The 12,553-nt window shown below is 55.6% G+C and overlaps 1 protein-coding gene across 1 annotated transcript in view; it reads left to right on the plus strand.

Annotated features, from left to right (window-relative positions):
• The first annotated feature begins 9,124 nt into the window (after positions 1-9,124).
• LOC140852355 (uncharacterized) overlaps positions 9,125-12,553 on the plus strand; it is a 33,525-nt gene continuing 30,096 nt past the window's right edge. Inside the window, exon 1 of the mRNA XM_073245295.1 lies at positions 9,125-9,238. Within this exon, the coding sequence (XP_073101396.1) occupies positions 9,125-9,238 (114 nt within the window). The remainder of the gene's footprint in view (positions 9,239-12,553) is intronic.

Here is a 12,553-nt window from a genome sequence, read left to right on the forward strand (position 1 = left end):
GTGGAGCAGTATTGTGGCCGTTGCTGCGGCCCACCAGTGGGCCCAGGCCTGTCGGCCGAAGCTTGGCTGGAGTGTCTGGCGGAGAGAGGCGGCTGGCCACCCATCTGAGGGGAGCTCGGAGTCTGGTTCCCGTAGGAGTCCGGATGAAGTCTTCTTTCAATCGGAATTGGGGACGAAGCCCGGTTCCCGTGGGAATCCGGATGAAGTCTTCCTGTGGCCGGAGTTGGAGACGAGGTCAGGCTCCCGTAGGAGTCCGAGCGGAGTCTTCCTGTAGCTGGAGTTGGAGACGAGATCCGGCTCTCGAAGGAGTTCAGTCAAAGCCTACCTGCAATTAAAGTCAGGGGCGAAGTCCGGCTCCCTTAGGAGTCCGGACGAAGCTTACCAGCAGTCGAGGTCCGGCTCCCGTAGGAGTCCGGGCGAAGCCTTCCAGCCGTTGAGGTTGGGGACGAAGTCCGACTCCCGTAGGAGTTCGGACGGAGTCTGCCTGTAGCTGGAGTTGGAGACGAGATCCGGCTCCAGTAGGAGTTCGGTCGAAGCCTACCTGCAATTAAAGTCAGGGGCAAAGTCCGGCTCCCTTAGGAGTTCGGATGAAGCTTACCAGCAGTCGAGGTCCAGCTCCCGTAGGAGTCCGGGCGAAACCTTCCAGCCGTTGAGGTAGGGGATGAAGTCCGACTCCCGTAGGAGTCCGGACAGAGTCTGCCTGTAGCTGGAGTTGGAGACGAGATCCGGCTCCCGTAAGAGTTCGGTCGAAGCCTACCTGCAATTAAAGTCAGAGGCGAAGTCCGGCTCCCTTAGGAGTCCGGACGAAGCTTACCAGCAGTCGAGGTCCGGCTCCCGTAGGAGTCCGGGCGAAGCCTTCCAGCCGTTGAGGTTGGGGACGAAGTCCGGCTCCCGTAGGAGTCCGGACGGAGTCTGCCTGTAGCTGGAGTTGGAGACGAGATCCGGCTCCCGTAGGAGTTCGGTCGAAGCCTACCTGCAATTAAAGTCAGGGGCGAAGTCCGGCTCCCTTAGGAGTCCGGACGAAGCTTACCAGCAGTCGAGGTCCGACTCCCGTAGGAGTCCGGGCGAAGCCTTCAGCCGTTGAGGTTGGGGACGAAGTCCAGCTCCCGTAGGAGTCCGGACGGAGTCTGCCTGTAGCTGGAGTTGGAGACGAGATCCGGCTCCCGTAGGAGTTTGGTCGAAGCCTACCTGCAATTAAAGTCAGGGCGAAGTCCGACTCCCTTAGGAGTTCGGACGAAGCTTACCAGCAGTCGAGGTTCGGCTCCCGTAGGAGTCCGGGCGAAGCCTTCCAGCCGTTGAGGTTGGGGACGAAGTCCGGCTCCCGAAGGAGTCCGGACGAAGTCTGCCTGTAGCTGGAGTTGGAGACGAGATCCGGCTCCCGTAGGAGTTCGGTCGAAGCCTACCTGCAATTAAAGTCAGGGGCGAAGTCCGGCTCCCTTAGGAGTCCGGACGAAGCTTACCAGCAGTCGAGGTCCGGCTCTCATAGGAGTCCGGGCGAAGCCTTCCAGCCGTTGAGGTTGGGGATGAAGTCTGGCTCCCGTAGGAGTCCGGACGGAGTCTGCCTGTAGCTGGAGTTGGAGATGAGATCCGGCTCCCGTAGGAGTTCGGTCGAAGCCTACCTGCAATTAAAGTCAGGGGCGAAGTCTGGCTCCCTTAGGAGTTCGGACGAAGCCTACCAGCAGTTGAGGTCCGGCTCCCATAGGAGTCCGGGCGAAGCCTTCTAGCCATTGAGGTTGGGGACGAAGTTCGGCTCCCGTAGGAGTCCGGACGGAGTCGGCCTGTAGCTGGAGTTGGAGACGAGATCCGGCTCCCGTAGGAGTCCGGTAGCTGTAGAAATCTGCCGTTGGTGAAGTTCGGCTGCTGGTAAGGTCCGAGGCAGTTCGGGTTGGAGTTGAACCTGGCTGGAGGAAGTCTGGAAGGGATTTGGGGAGCAGCCGACGGCCGTAGGAGGTCGGCTGGCGGCAGAGCTTAGTGAGCGCTTGGGGCAGCTTGATAGACGACTGGGGGAACTCATGTTGAAAGAGTTTGGGGTGGTGCAGTGGGAGTTCGTTCGTTGGGGGAGTTCAGTCAGCGCCGTGGAAATCCGGCTGTTGGAGAAGTCCGGAGAGGTACCATCTGCAGTCGAAAGCCGGATGAGTCTTGGGAGGATCAATCCTGCTGAGAACTTCGGCTGAGGGTATTTTATACCCAACACCAGTCCCCCTACTTTCGAGTTCGAATTTTGAATGAAGGAAGTACAGAGAAATTTTTGCAGCCGAAGTTATCCCCTTGAATCCTGTGTGCGATCGCCTCCAGATATTTTGGCATTAAATGCGCGCGTGCTGGAGCCCTTTTCCGATTAGGGCGACCTGAAAAGCCTTTTCGAAACTCCCACCAGGATGCGATCCTAAGCGTCACGTCATGAAAGTCCGCGAATGGTCAACCCTGGGTCGCGGCGAGCGGGACACGCGGGACACGTGGTGGGCACGGGTTGGCCTAGGGATACCTGCCACCATAACTGCACCAGGCTCCGTTGCCTATTTAAACCCCCCACCTTTCCTCCATGGGCTTCACGACATTTTTCTTTCGCCTGAGGGCTTAACCATTCAGCCACTCCATCGGTGCCCCCTCTGACTCCGAGCATCCTTCGCGCCGGTCATTGCCATTTCCGTCGGCTCTCTGCCGTTTCCAGTCCCCATAGTCTCTCCAAAGGATTCCCCTGCCGGGACCTCCGCCCCGGAGACCAATTTTAAGGCGATGCCACGGACTAAGAAGAGTGCAAGGAGGAGAACAGCAGTCTGCGAGTTCTCTGGTTGTCAAACTGTCGCTGAGGGTTCCTGCCACCTTAAATGGGGCTCAAGGGAGAATTTCTTCAACAACAGGGGTTTAATAACGGGGACAACCGGTGAAGGCGTTCCGTCTGAGAATTTCGGATTAGCCGGATGGGGCGACATCGGTAAAGGGGGCAGAGTTTTCGTCACAAGCCGTGGCGGGATCCTTGATGGCGTCGGGGCCAAGGGACCAGAGGCGGTCGGCACCGACGGTGGGGCAGCAGAACTTGTTGCGGGGACGGTGGAAGTAGCGCATGCCGACCTTGCCGGAACACCTAGGGCGGAGGTAGTCGCGGAGCACACGGTGGTGGCGCATATATCTGGTGCCATCGCTGCCTCCGGGGTAACTCCGGTTCTTTTTGAAACAGGTCATCGTCGCCGCTGCCGTTGCCCTTGCTGCCCCTTGGAATCTATCCCACCCTTTTCCCCCTAGGGTTGGGATTTCGGAGGTGGAGCGGAACAAGGCGAGGGGCGAGAGCCGAGAGGCTTGTCACACGTACTGAAAAATACTGGTGGGAAGGACAAAACTGGAAAGAAAAGTTTACAACTCGAAGTGGCCTCCGGTGTATCCCTTTCGAGTCTTATAACAATATTTTTTCTTTTCTGGTCCTCCGGGTCTTGTAACATACATCGAGAAATGAGAAGGAGATTTTATTACTTCGTTTGTGCTTTGCGTCGAATTGTTGTTTGCCGAACTTCCTTTCTTTACTATTGCTATTGTTGCATTCCCTTCTCTTTACTTCTCTTCTTCTTTCACTCTTTTTCCTTTCTCTTCTTCTTCTTTTTTTTTTTTTAACGTCGTCCGTAGGTTGCTGGTAGCGGTCATGTAGGCTCGCCTTTTCATTGTCCTTCTCCTTCAACCAATGGCTCTGTAATGTACATTGGATGAATAATATGAGAAGGAAAATTTCTGCCACCTCTTATACTCACGTATTGAATTGTCGCTTGCCGAGTTTCTTTTCGGCCTTCATGTCGTTCGGAGGTATCCGATTGCCATCGTATCAACCCATCCTTTTCGCCCATGGCCGCAGATTTGTCTGGGACCGCTCGGGTCTGGTGCCCCCCATCAGGGCTCGGGCTCGGAGGTCTGATCTTTCGTCATCCCGAGGAAGTCTCATCTCGGGCTCGTGCTGAGAACTTCCTTGAGAGCTAGGGTCCTTGATAAGAACCCTAATCCTTGCTGAGACGGGGTTCTCTGCGTCTTCAACGCTGTTTGTCTTCCATTCACCACTGACACGGTCCGTCGCCTTCCTTTTTAGCCGCTTCTTCTTTTTTCTTTTTCGTTTGGAATTTTTTCTCCGCTCTTGGCGGGGCTGCGGGAGTCCGGCTCCCGTAGGAGAAGTCGTGGGCGAGATCTGGCTCCCGTAGGAGTCCGGTCGAAGTCCACCTGCAATCAAGGTCAGAGACGAAGTCCGGATCCCGTGGGAGTCCGAACGGAGCTTACCCGTAAGTGTGGTCACGGGCGGAGCTCGGCTCCCGTAAGAGTCTGGGCGAAGCCTTCCCGCAGTTGAGGTTGGAGGTAGAGTCCGACTCCCGTAGGAGCCCGGATGGGGGTCGCATTGCGAAGGGGCCGCTGGGAAAGGTCCCCCCCTTTTTCTCTTCTGGTATTGAACGATCAGACTTTAATTGATGTCGGGATGAGGTTCTTTCTCTATTTCCATCGTAATAGGTTTTAGCTCTGGTTAGGATGAGGTCCTCCTCTTGTTTCCAATGCAGCCGTAGGCGTACATATGGGCATCGCTGGGCCCTTCCTCCCTTCCGTTCTAAAGAGAATCGGGCCTTCGACTTTGCTCGAGTTAGGGCAAGATTCTCTTCCTGTCCCTAACAGGACTGTGGGGGCGCATATGGGCATTGCAGGGCCTCTCCCCCCATTCGGTCTAAAGAGAACCGGGCCTTCGACTTTGCTCAAGTTAGGGCGAGGTTCTCCTCCTGTCCCTAACAGGGCTGTGGGGGCGCATATGGGCATTGCAGGGCCTCTCCCCCCATCCGGTCTAAAGAGAACCGGGCCTTCGACTTTGCTCAAGTTAGGGCGAGGTTCTCCTCCTGTCCCTAACAGGGCTGTGGGGGCGCATATGGGCGTTGCAGGGCCTCTCCCCCCATCCGGTCTAAAGAGAATCGGACCTTCAACTTTGCTCAAGTTAGGGCGAGGTTCTCCTCCTGTCCCTAACAGGGCTGTGGGGGCGCATATGGGCGTTGCAGGGCCTCTCCCCCCATCCGGTCTAAAGAGAACCGGGCCTTCGACTTTGTCGAGACGAAGTTCTCCTCTTGTTTCCGATGCAGTTTGTTTGGACTGCCCTGTCGATGTAAGATAGTGCAAAAGAGGGGAGACATGTACACATACAACCTTTAATTGAAATAAAGTTATTGGTAGTACATCCGTAAGTTTTTCGAGCTCCATAGTCGTGGGAGGTCTGCCCCTCCGAGCTCCTTAAGATAATAAGTTCCGGGCCGGACTACTTCCTTGACCTCATATGGGCCTTCCCAGTTTGGGGAGAGCTTCCCTTGATCCTGAGGTTGCGAGACAGTGGCTCGTCGAAGCACTAGATCTCCTGCTCTAAGGACCTTGTTCTTGACCCGGGAGTTGTAATAGCGAGCGACCTTCTGTCTGTAGGCCGCCATTCGGACTTGAGCTGCCTCCCGCCTTTCTTCCAGCAGGTCGAGGTTGGCTTTAAGACCTTGAGAATTTTGATGTTCGTCGAATGCCATGACTCGTGCCAACGGGAGTTTAAGCTCAATTGGGATGACGGCCTTCGTTCCGAAGGCTAAAGCAAAGGGGGTCTCTTCCGTGGGCAGTCTTTGGGTAGTTCGATACGCCCACAGCACATGATAAAGTTCGTCCGCCCAAATTTCCTTCACCTTTTCAAGCTTTGTCTTGATCCTCTGTAGAAGGGTTCTGTTAGTCACCTCAGCTTCGTCGTTCGCCTGAGGATGGGCTACTGATGTGAAGTTGTGAGAGATGTTTAGATCTTCACAGAATTCGGTGAATCTTGCTCCCGCGAATTGCCGTCCATTATCAGTGATTAGGGTTCTCGGCAGACTGAACCTGCAAACGATTGACTTCCAGACGAAATCTTGCACTTTGGCTTCTGTGATTTTCGCCAGTGGTTCGGCTTCGACCCACTTGGTGAAGTAGTCAATTGCTACCAGGAGGAACTTCCTCTGTCCCGACGCCATGGGAAAGGGTCCAAGGATATCCATCCCCCATTGCGCAAAAGCCCACGGGGCACTCAAAGGTGTAAGCTCGGTGGCGGGCTGTCTCTGGATATTGGTATATCTCTAGCATCGATCACACTTTCTGACATATTCAATCGAATCATGATGCATTGTCGGTCAGTAATATCCTTGGTGGAGCAACTTATGGGATAAAGATCTAGCCCCCAGATGGCTTCCACAAATTTCTTCATGCACTTCCCACAAGGCGTAGTCAGCTTCCGAAGGCCGGAGGCATCTCAAAAGGGGCAAAGAGTATGATCTCTTGTACAACTTGCCCTCATAAAGGATGTATCGGGAGGCTTGATTTTTGAGCTTTCGAGCCTCTTTTGTATCCTGGGGGAGAACCCCGTCTCTGAGATAGGTTATCAGCAGGTCGATCCAGCTGGGCTCGTAGTCAATTTCCATCACGGGCCGCGATTCCTCCGTACTTGAGCACTTAAGCACTTCAAAAAGAACACCTTTAGGTAATTCGACCGGGGCCAGTATTGCCAGCTTGGAGAGAAGGTCAGCCCTGGTATTTTCCAACCTCGGAACCTGCCTGATGTCTAAGCTGCTGAAGGCGGAGACGAGCTCCTTCACCTTTTCGAGATACTTAGCCATGCTGTCCTCCCGTGCTTCATAGTTTTCATTGACTTGTCCCACTATTAGTTGAGAGTCGCTGTGGACCCGAAGCCGATCGATTCCCAGCTCTTTGGTGATCCTCAATCCTGCGATCAGAGCTTCATATTTCGCTCCGTTGTTCGTTGCGGGGAACTTGAAGCGCAGAGCGTACTCCGCGATGATTCCCTCCGGACTGGTCAAGACCAGGCCTGCACCTGCACCTGACATGTTGGAAGACCCGTCCACGCTGAGGGCCCAAGAGCAGTCAGAGGGATCTGCCTCTTCTTTGGGGGAGCTCGGTGGGGGCTTCAGGCCGACAAGTTCGCCTTGTTCAGGTTCGGCTTCCTCAGGGATGGTATACTCCACTATAAAATCTGCCAATATCTGGGCTTTCACTGCTGGCCTGGGTCGATAGTGGATGTCAAATTCTGTGAGCTCGATCGCCCATTTGGCCATCCTTCCGGAGGTATCCGCCCGGTGCAGAACCGCCTTGATTGGTTGGTCGGTGAGCAGCGTTACGGTGTGCCCTTGAAAGTAGGGTCGGAGCCTCCGGACTGCAATCAACAAGGCGTAAGTCAGTTTTTCTAATTTGGTATACCTGGTCTCGGCGTCTCTCAACACGCGGCTGACGTAGTAGATCGGCCGTTGGACTTTTGCTTCTTCTTTGACAAGGACTGCCGCAAGGGCCATGGGAGAGACCGTCAAGTACAAAAATAGTTCCTCTCCAGGCTCTGGCTTTGCCAACAGCGGGGGTGAGCCGAGGTAGCTCCTTAGTTCTTCGAATGCTTGTTGGCACTCAGGGGTCCAACAGAAGTTCTTCGGTTGCTTGAGAGTTTGGAAAAAGGGTAAGCACCGTTCGGCTGACCTCGCGACAAAGCGATTCAGGGCTGCTACTCTCCCTGTGAGGCGCTGAACCTCTTTTATCGACCTTGGGGCGGTCATCTCCTGGATGGCGCAAATTTTTTCTGGATTGGCCTCAATCCCGCGCCCCGACACCATGAAGCCCAGGAACTTTCTCGAGGTCACTCCGAAAGCGTATTTAGTCGGGTTTAGTTTCATTTTATATTTTCGAAGGGCGTCGAAGGTCTCCTCGAGGTCGGCGATGTGGTTCATCGAAGATTTACTTTTTACGAGCATATCGTCCATGTAGACCTCCATGTTGCGGTCAATCTGCTCCTTGAAGATTTTGTTCACCAATCGCTGGTAGGTTGCGCCCGCATTTTTGAGGCCGAAAGGCATGATCCTGTAACAGTAAAGGCCACGGTTAGTAATAAAAGTGGTATTTTCTTCATCTTTCGGTGCCATCCTGATTTGATTATAGTCGGAGAATACATCCATGAAGGTGAGGAGCTCATGGCCCGAGGTCGCATCCACCAGTTGATCGATTCTGGAAAGGGGATAGCTGTCCTTTGGGCAGGCCTTATTCAGCTTTTTGAAGTCTATGCACATCCTCCACTTGCCGTTCGCCTTTTTGACTAGGACGACGTTGGAAATCCAATCAGGGTAGTTGACTTCCCTAATGAATCTAGCCTTAAGAAGCTTGTCCACTTCCTCGGCTATCGCCTTCTGCCTCTCTGGTGCATGACCTCAGATTTTTTCTTTCGTCAGTCGATGCTTGAGATCAACGGCCAAGCGGTGTTCCATAACTTCTATGTCGATCCCCGGCATGTCCGCTGGGATCCAAGCGAAGACGTCCGCATTCTTCCGCAGAAAATCAATGAGACGCATCCGCACCTCTTCCCCCAGGTTGGAGCCAATCATCGCCACATGCTCCACATTTCCATCGTTCAAAGGGATCGGTACCAGATCTTCAATTGGACCGCCCCTCTCTTCAGTGAGGTCGTCGTGAGTATCCAGCCCATCGACTGGACAGGGATCGGATTGGTCGCTTCTTTGCAAGGCTATGTTGTAGCAGTGTCTGGCCAGGCCTTGGTCTCCTCGGACCTCTCCGATCCCCTGGCTGGTGGGGAATTTCAACTTCAAATGGTAGGTCGACACGATGGCTCGGAGAGCATTGAGGCCAGATCGGCCGAGGATTGTGTTGTAGGCTGACGGCGCCTTCACCACCAGGAAATTCATCAGAGCCCTGGATTATCTTGGATATCGGCCCGCAGCTACAGTCCAAGTCACTATCCCCTCCACCGGGACAGCGTCACCGATAAACCCTACTAGAGGAGAGGTAATCGGCCTCAAATGGCCGTCAAGGATGGACATTCTCGAAAAGGCATCGTAGAACAAAATGTCGGTCGAACTTCCATTGTCGACAAGAATGCGGCGGACGTCGTAGTTTGCTATATTCAAGGAAACCACAACCGCATCGTTATGAGGGAATTGGACTCCCTGAGCGTCTTCTTTAGTAAAGGTTATGGGCTCCTCAATCTTTTGTCGCTTGGGGGGTACGGCCAGTACGTTGGTTGCTTCCTGTCGGGATCCTCCCGAGACGGTGTTGGCGAAATCCGTCGGAGGCCGGTCGTCCGACCGCTCCCTGCTGGCCACCGCCGATGGAGGATACGGGGCCTGGGAAACTGGGGATGAGGCCAGAGCCTGGGGCCTGGCTCCGGAGGCCACGGGTCATCGTGTGGACGCTCTGTGGGGAGACATCGAGCGAGGATCCAGTGAGGGGAAGGAGGAGTGGATGTCGGAGAAGATGACCAGAGGTGGTCCCGTTGAGCGCTCCTTTAAGAATAAGGGTACTGCGAAGGTTCAGGCCCTCCTTCCGCTAGCGCCAATCCTGTTGGTGCAAAAATCTGCTTGCACCGGAGAAGCTGGAGTTGAGGGAGTCACGGTCACCGTCGGGACCTGCAAAAGAAGTCTAAATCGGAGGTGGGGTTACTCCGATAAGACCCTCCGACGCTCAAGTCAGTTCTCTGCCTCAACAAGAATGGAGTGCTCAAACGAAAATTTTAGCAGAGTTTTGGGATAAGAAAATAGAGCTTATAGAATAACGTATCTGGAGTCTCCTTTTATAGGCAAAAAGGGGGCAATAGGCTGATAGTGATATCTGTAACCGCCTGGCAGTGGACTGCCCGGAGTCAGACGGAGTTTGTTGCAAAGAGTAGTGGAGTGGGATCGTGGCCACCGTCGAAACGTGACACGTGGAGTCTGTTACGGGTAGTGGAACGACGCCCGTTGTCACGACTTGCCAGGAGGTGGGGGGAATCGCGCGGCATCCGTCGCAGGGAGTGGAGCAGAATCGTGATCATTATAGCGATCTGTCAGGGAGTGATGGAGCCGTGCGGAATCCATCGCAGGAGGTGGAGCAGTATCGTGGCCGTTGCTTCGGCCCACCAGTGGGCCCAGGCCTATCGATCGAAGCTCGGCTGGAGTGTCTGGCGGAGAGAGGCGGCTGGCCACTCATCTTTGGGGAGCTCGGAGTCGGGTTCCCGTAGGAGTCCGGATGAAGTCTTCTTTCAATCGAAATTGGGGACGAAGCCTAGTTCCCGTGGGAATCCAGATGAAGTCTTCCTGTGGCCGGAGTTGGAGATGAGGTCAGGCTCCCGTAGGAGTTCGAGCGGAGTCTTCCTATAGCTGGAGTTGGAGACGAGATCCGGCTCCCGAAGGAGTTCAGTCGAAGCCTACCTGCAATTAAAGTCAGGGGCGAAGTCCGACTCCCTTAGGAGTCCGGACGAAGCTTACCAGCAGTCGAGGTCCGGCTCCCGTAGGAGTCCGGACGAAGCCTTCCAGCCGTTGAGGTTGGGGACGAAGTCCGGCACCCGTAGGAGTCCGGACGGAGTCTGCCTGTAGCTGGAGTTGGAGACGAGATCCGACTCCCGTAGGAGTTCGGTCGAAGCCTACCTGCAATTAAAGTCAGGGGCGAAGTCTGGCTCCCTTAGGAGTCCGAACGAAGCTTACCAGCAGTCGAGGTCCGGCTCCCGTAGGAGTCCGGGCGAAGCCTTCCAACCGTTGAGGTTGGGGACGAAGTCCGGCTCCCGTAGGAGTCCGGACAGAGTCTGCCTGTAGCTGGAGTTGGAGACGAGATCCAGCTCCCGTAGGAGTTCGATCGAAGCCTACCTATAATTAAAGTCAGGGGCGAAGTCCGGCTCCCTTAGGAGTCCGGACGAAGCTTACCAGCAGTCGAGGTCTGGCTCCCGTAGGAGTCCGGGCGAAGCCTTCCAACCGTTGAGGTTGGGGACGAAGTCCGACTCCTGTAGGAGTCCAGACGGAGTCTGCCTGTAGCTGGAGTTGGAGACGAGATCCGGCTTCCGTAGGAGTTCGGTCGAAGCCTACCTGCAATTAAAGTCAGGGGCGAAGTCCGGCTCCCTTAGGAGTCCGGACGAAGCTTACCAGCAGTCGAGGTCCGGCTCTCGTAGAAGTTCGGTCGAAGCCTACCTGCAATTAAAGTCAGGGGCGAAGTCCGGCTCCCTTAGGAGTCCGGACGAAGCTTACCAGCAGTCGAGGTCCGGCTCCCGTAGGAGTCCGGGTGAAGCCTTCCAACCGTTGAGGTTGGGGACGAAGTCCGGCTCCCGTAGGAGTCCGGACGGAGTCTGGCTGTAGTTGGAGTTGGAGACGAGATCCGGCTCCCGTAGGAGTTCGGTCGAAGCCTACCTACAATTAAAGTCAGGTGCGAAGTCCGACACCCTTAGGAGTCCGGACGAAGCTTACCAGCAGTTGAGGTCCGACTCCCGTAGGAGTCCGAGCGAAGCCTTCCAGCCGTTGAGGTTGGGGACGAAGTCTGGCTCCCGTAGGAGTCCGGACGGAGTCTGCCTGTAGCTGAAGTTGGAGACGAGATCCGGCTCCCGTAGGAGTTCGGTCGAAGCCTACCTGCAATTAAAGTTAGGGGCGAAGTCCGGCTCCCTTAGGAGTCCGGACGAAGCTTACCAGCAGTCGAGGTCCGGCTTCCGTAGGAGTCCGGGTGAAGCCTTCCAGCCGTTGAGGTTGGGGACGAAGTCCGGCTCCCGTAAGAGTCCGGACGGAGTCTACCTGTAGCTGGAGTTGGAGACGAGATCCGGCTCCCGTAGGAGTTCGGTCGAAGCCTACCTGTAATTAAAGTCAGGGGTGAAGTCTGGCTCCCTTAGGAGTCTGGACGAAGCTTACAAGCAGTCGAGGTCCGGCTCCCGTAGGAGTCCGGGCGAAGCCTTCCAGCTGTTGAGGTTGGGGACGAAGTCTGGCTCCCGTAGGAGTCCGAACGGAGTCTGCCTGTAGCTGGAGTTGGAGACGAGATCCGGCTCCCGTAGGAGTTCGGTCGAAGCCTACCTGGAATTAAAGTCAGGGGCGAAGTCCGGCTCCCTTAGGAGTCCGGACGAAGCTTACCAGCAGTCGAGGTCCGGCTCCCGTAGGAGTCCGGACGAAGCCTTCCAGCCGTTGAGATTGGAGACGAAGTCCGGCTCCCGTAGGAGTCCAGACGGAGTCTGCCTGTAGCTGGAGTTGGAGACGAGATCCGGCTCTCGTAGGAGTTCGGTCGAAGCCTACCTGCAATTAAAGTGAGGGGCGAAGTTCGGCTCCCTTAGGAGTCCGGACGAAGCTTACCAGCAGTCGAGGTCCGGCTCCCGTAGGAGTCCGGGCAAAGCCTTCCAGCCGTTGAGGTTGGGGACGAAGTCCGGCTCCTGTAAGAGTCCGGACGGAGTCTACCTGTTGCTGGAGTTGGAGACGAGATCTGGCTCCCATAGGAGTTCGGTCGAAGCATACCTGCAATTAAAGTCAGGGGTGAAGTCCGGCTCCCTTAGGAGTCCGGACGAAGCTTACCAGCAGTTGAGGTCCAGCTCCCATAGGAGTTCGGTCGAAGCCTACCTGCAATTAAAGTTAGGGGCAAAGTCCGGCTCCCTTAGGAGTCCGGACGAAGCTTACCAGCAGTCGAGGTCCGGCTCCCATAGGAGTCCGGGCGAAGCCTTCCAGCCGTTGAGGTTGGGGACGAAGTCCGGCTCCCATAGGAGCCGGACGGAGTCTGCCTGTAGCTGGAGTTGGAGACGAGATCCGGCTCCATAGGAGTTCGG

The sequence above is a fragment of the Elaeis guineensis genome, chromosome 11, assembly GCF_000442705.2.
Source record: "Elaeis guineensis isolate ETL-2024a chromosome 11, EG11, whole genome shotgun sequence".
Taxonomy (NCBI): domain Eukaryota; kingdom Viridiplantae; phylum Streptophyta; class Magnoliopsida; order Arecales; family Arecaceae; genus Elaeis; species Elaeis guineensis.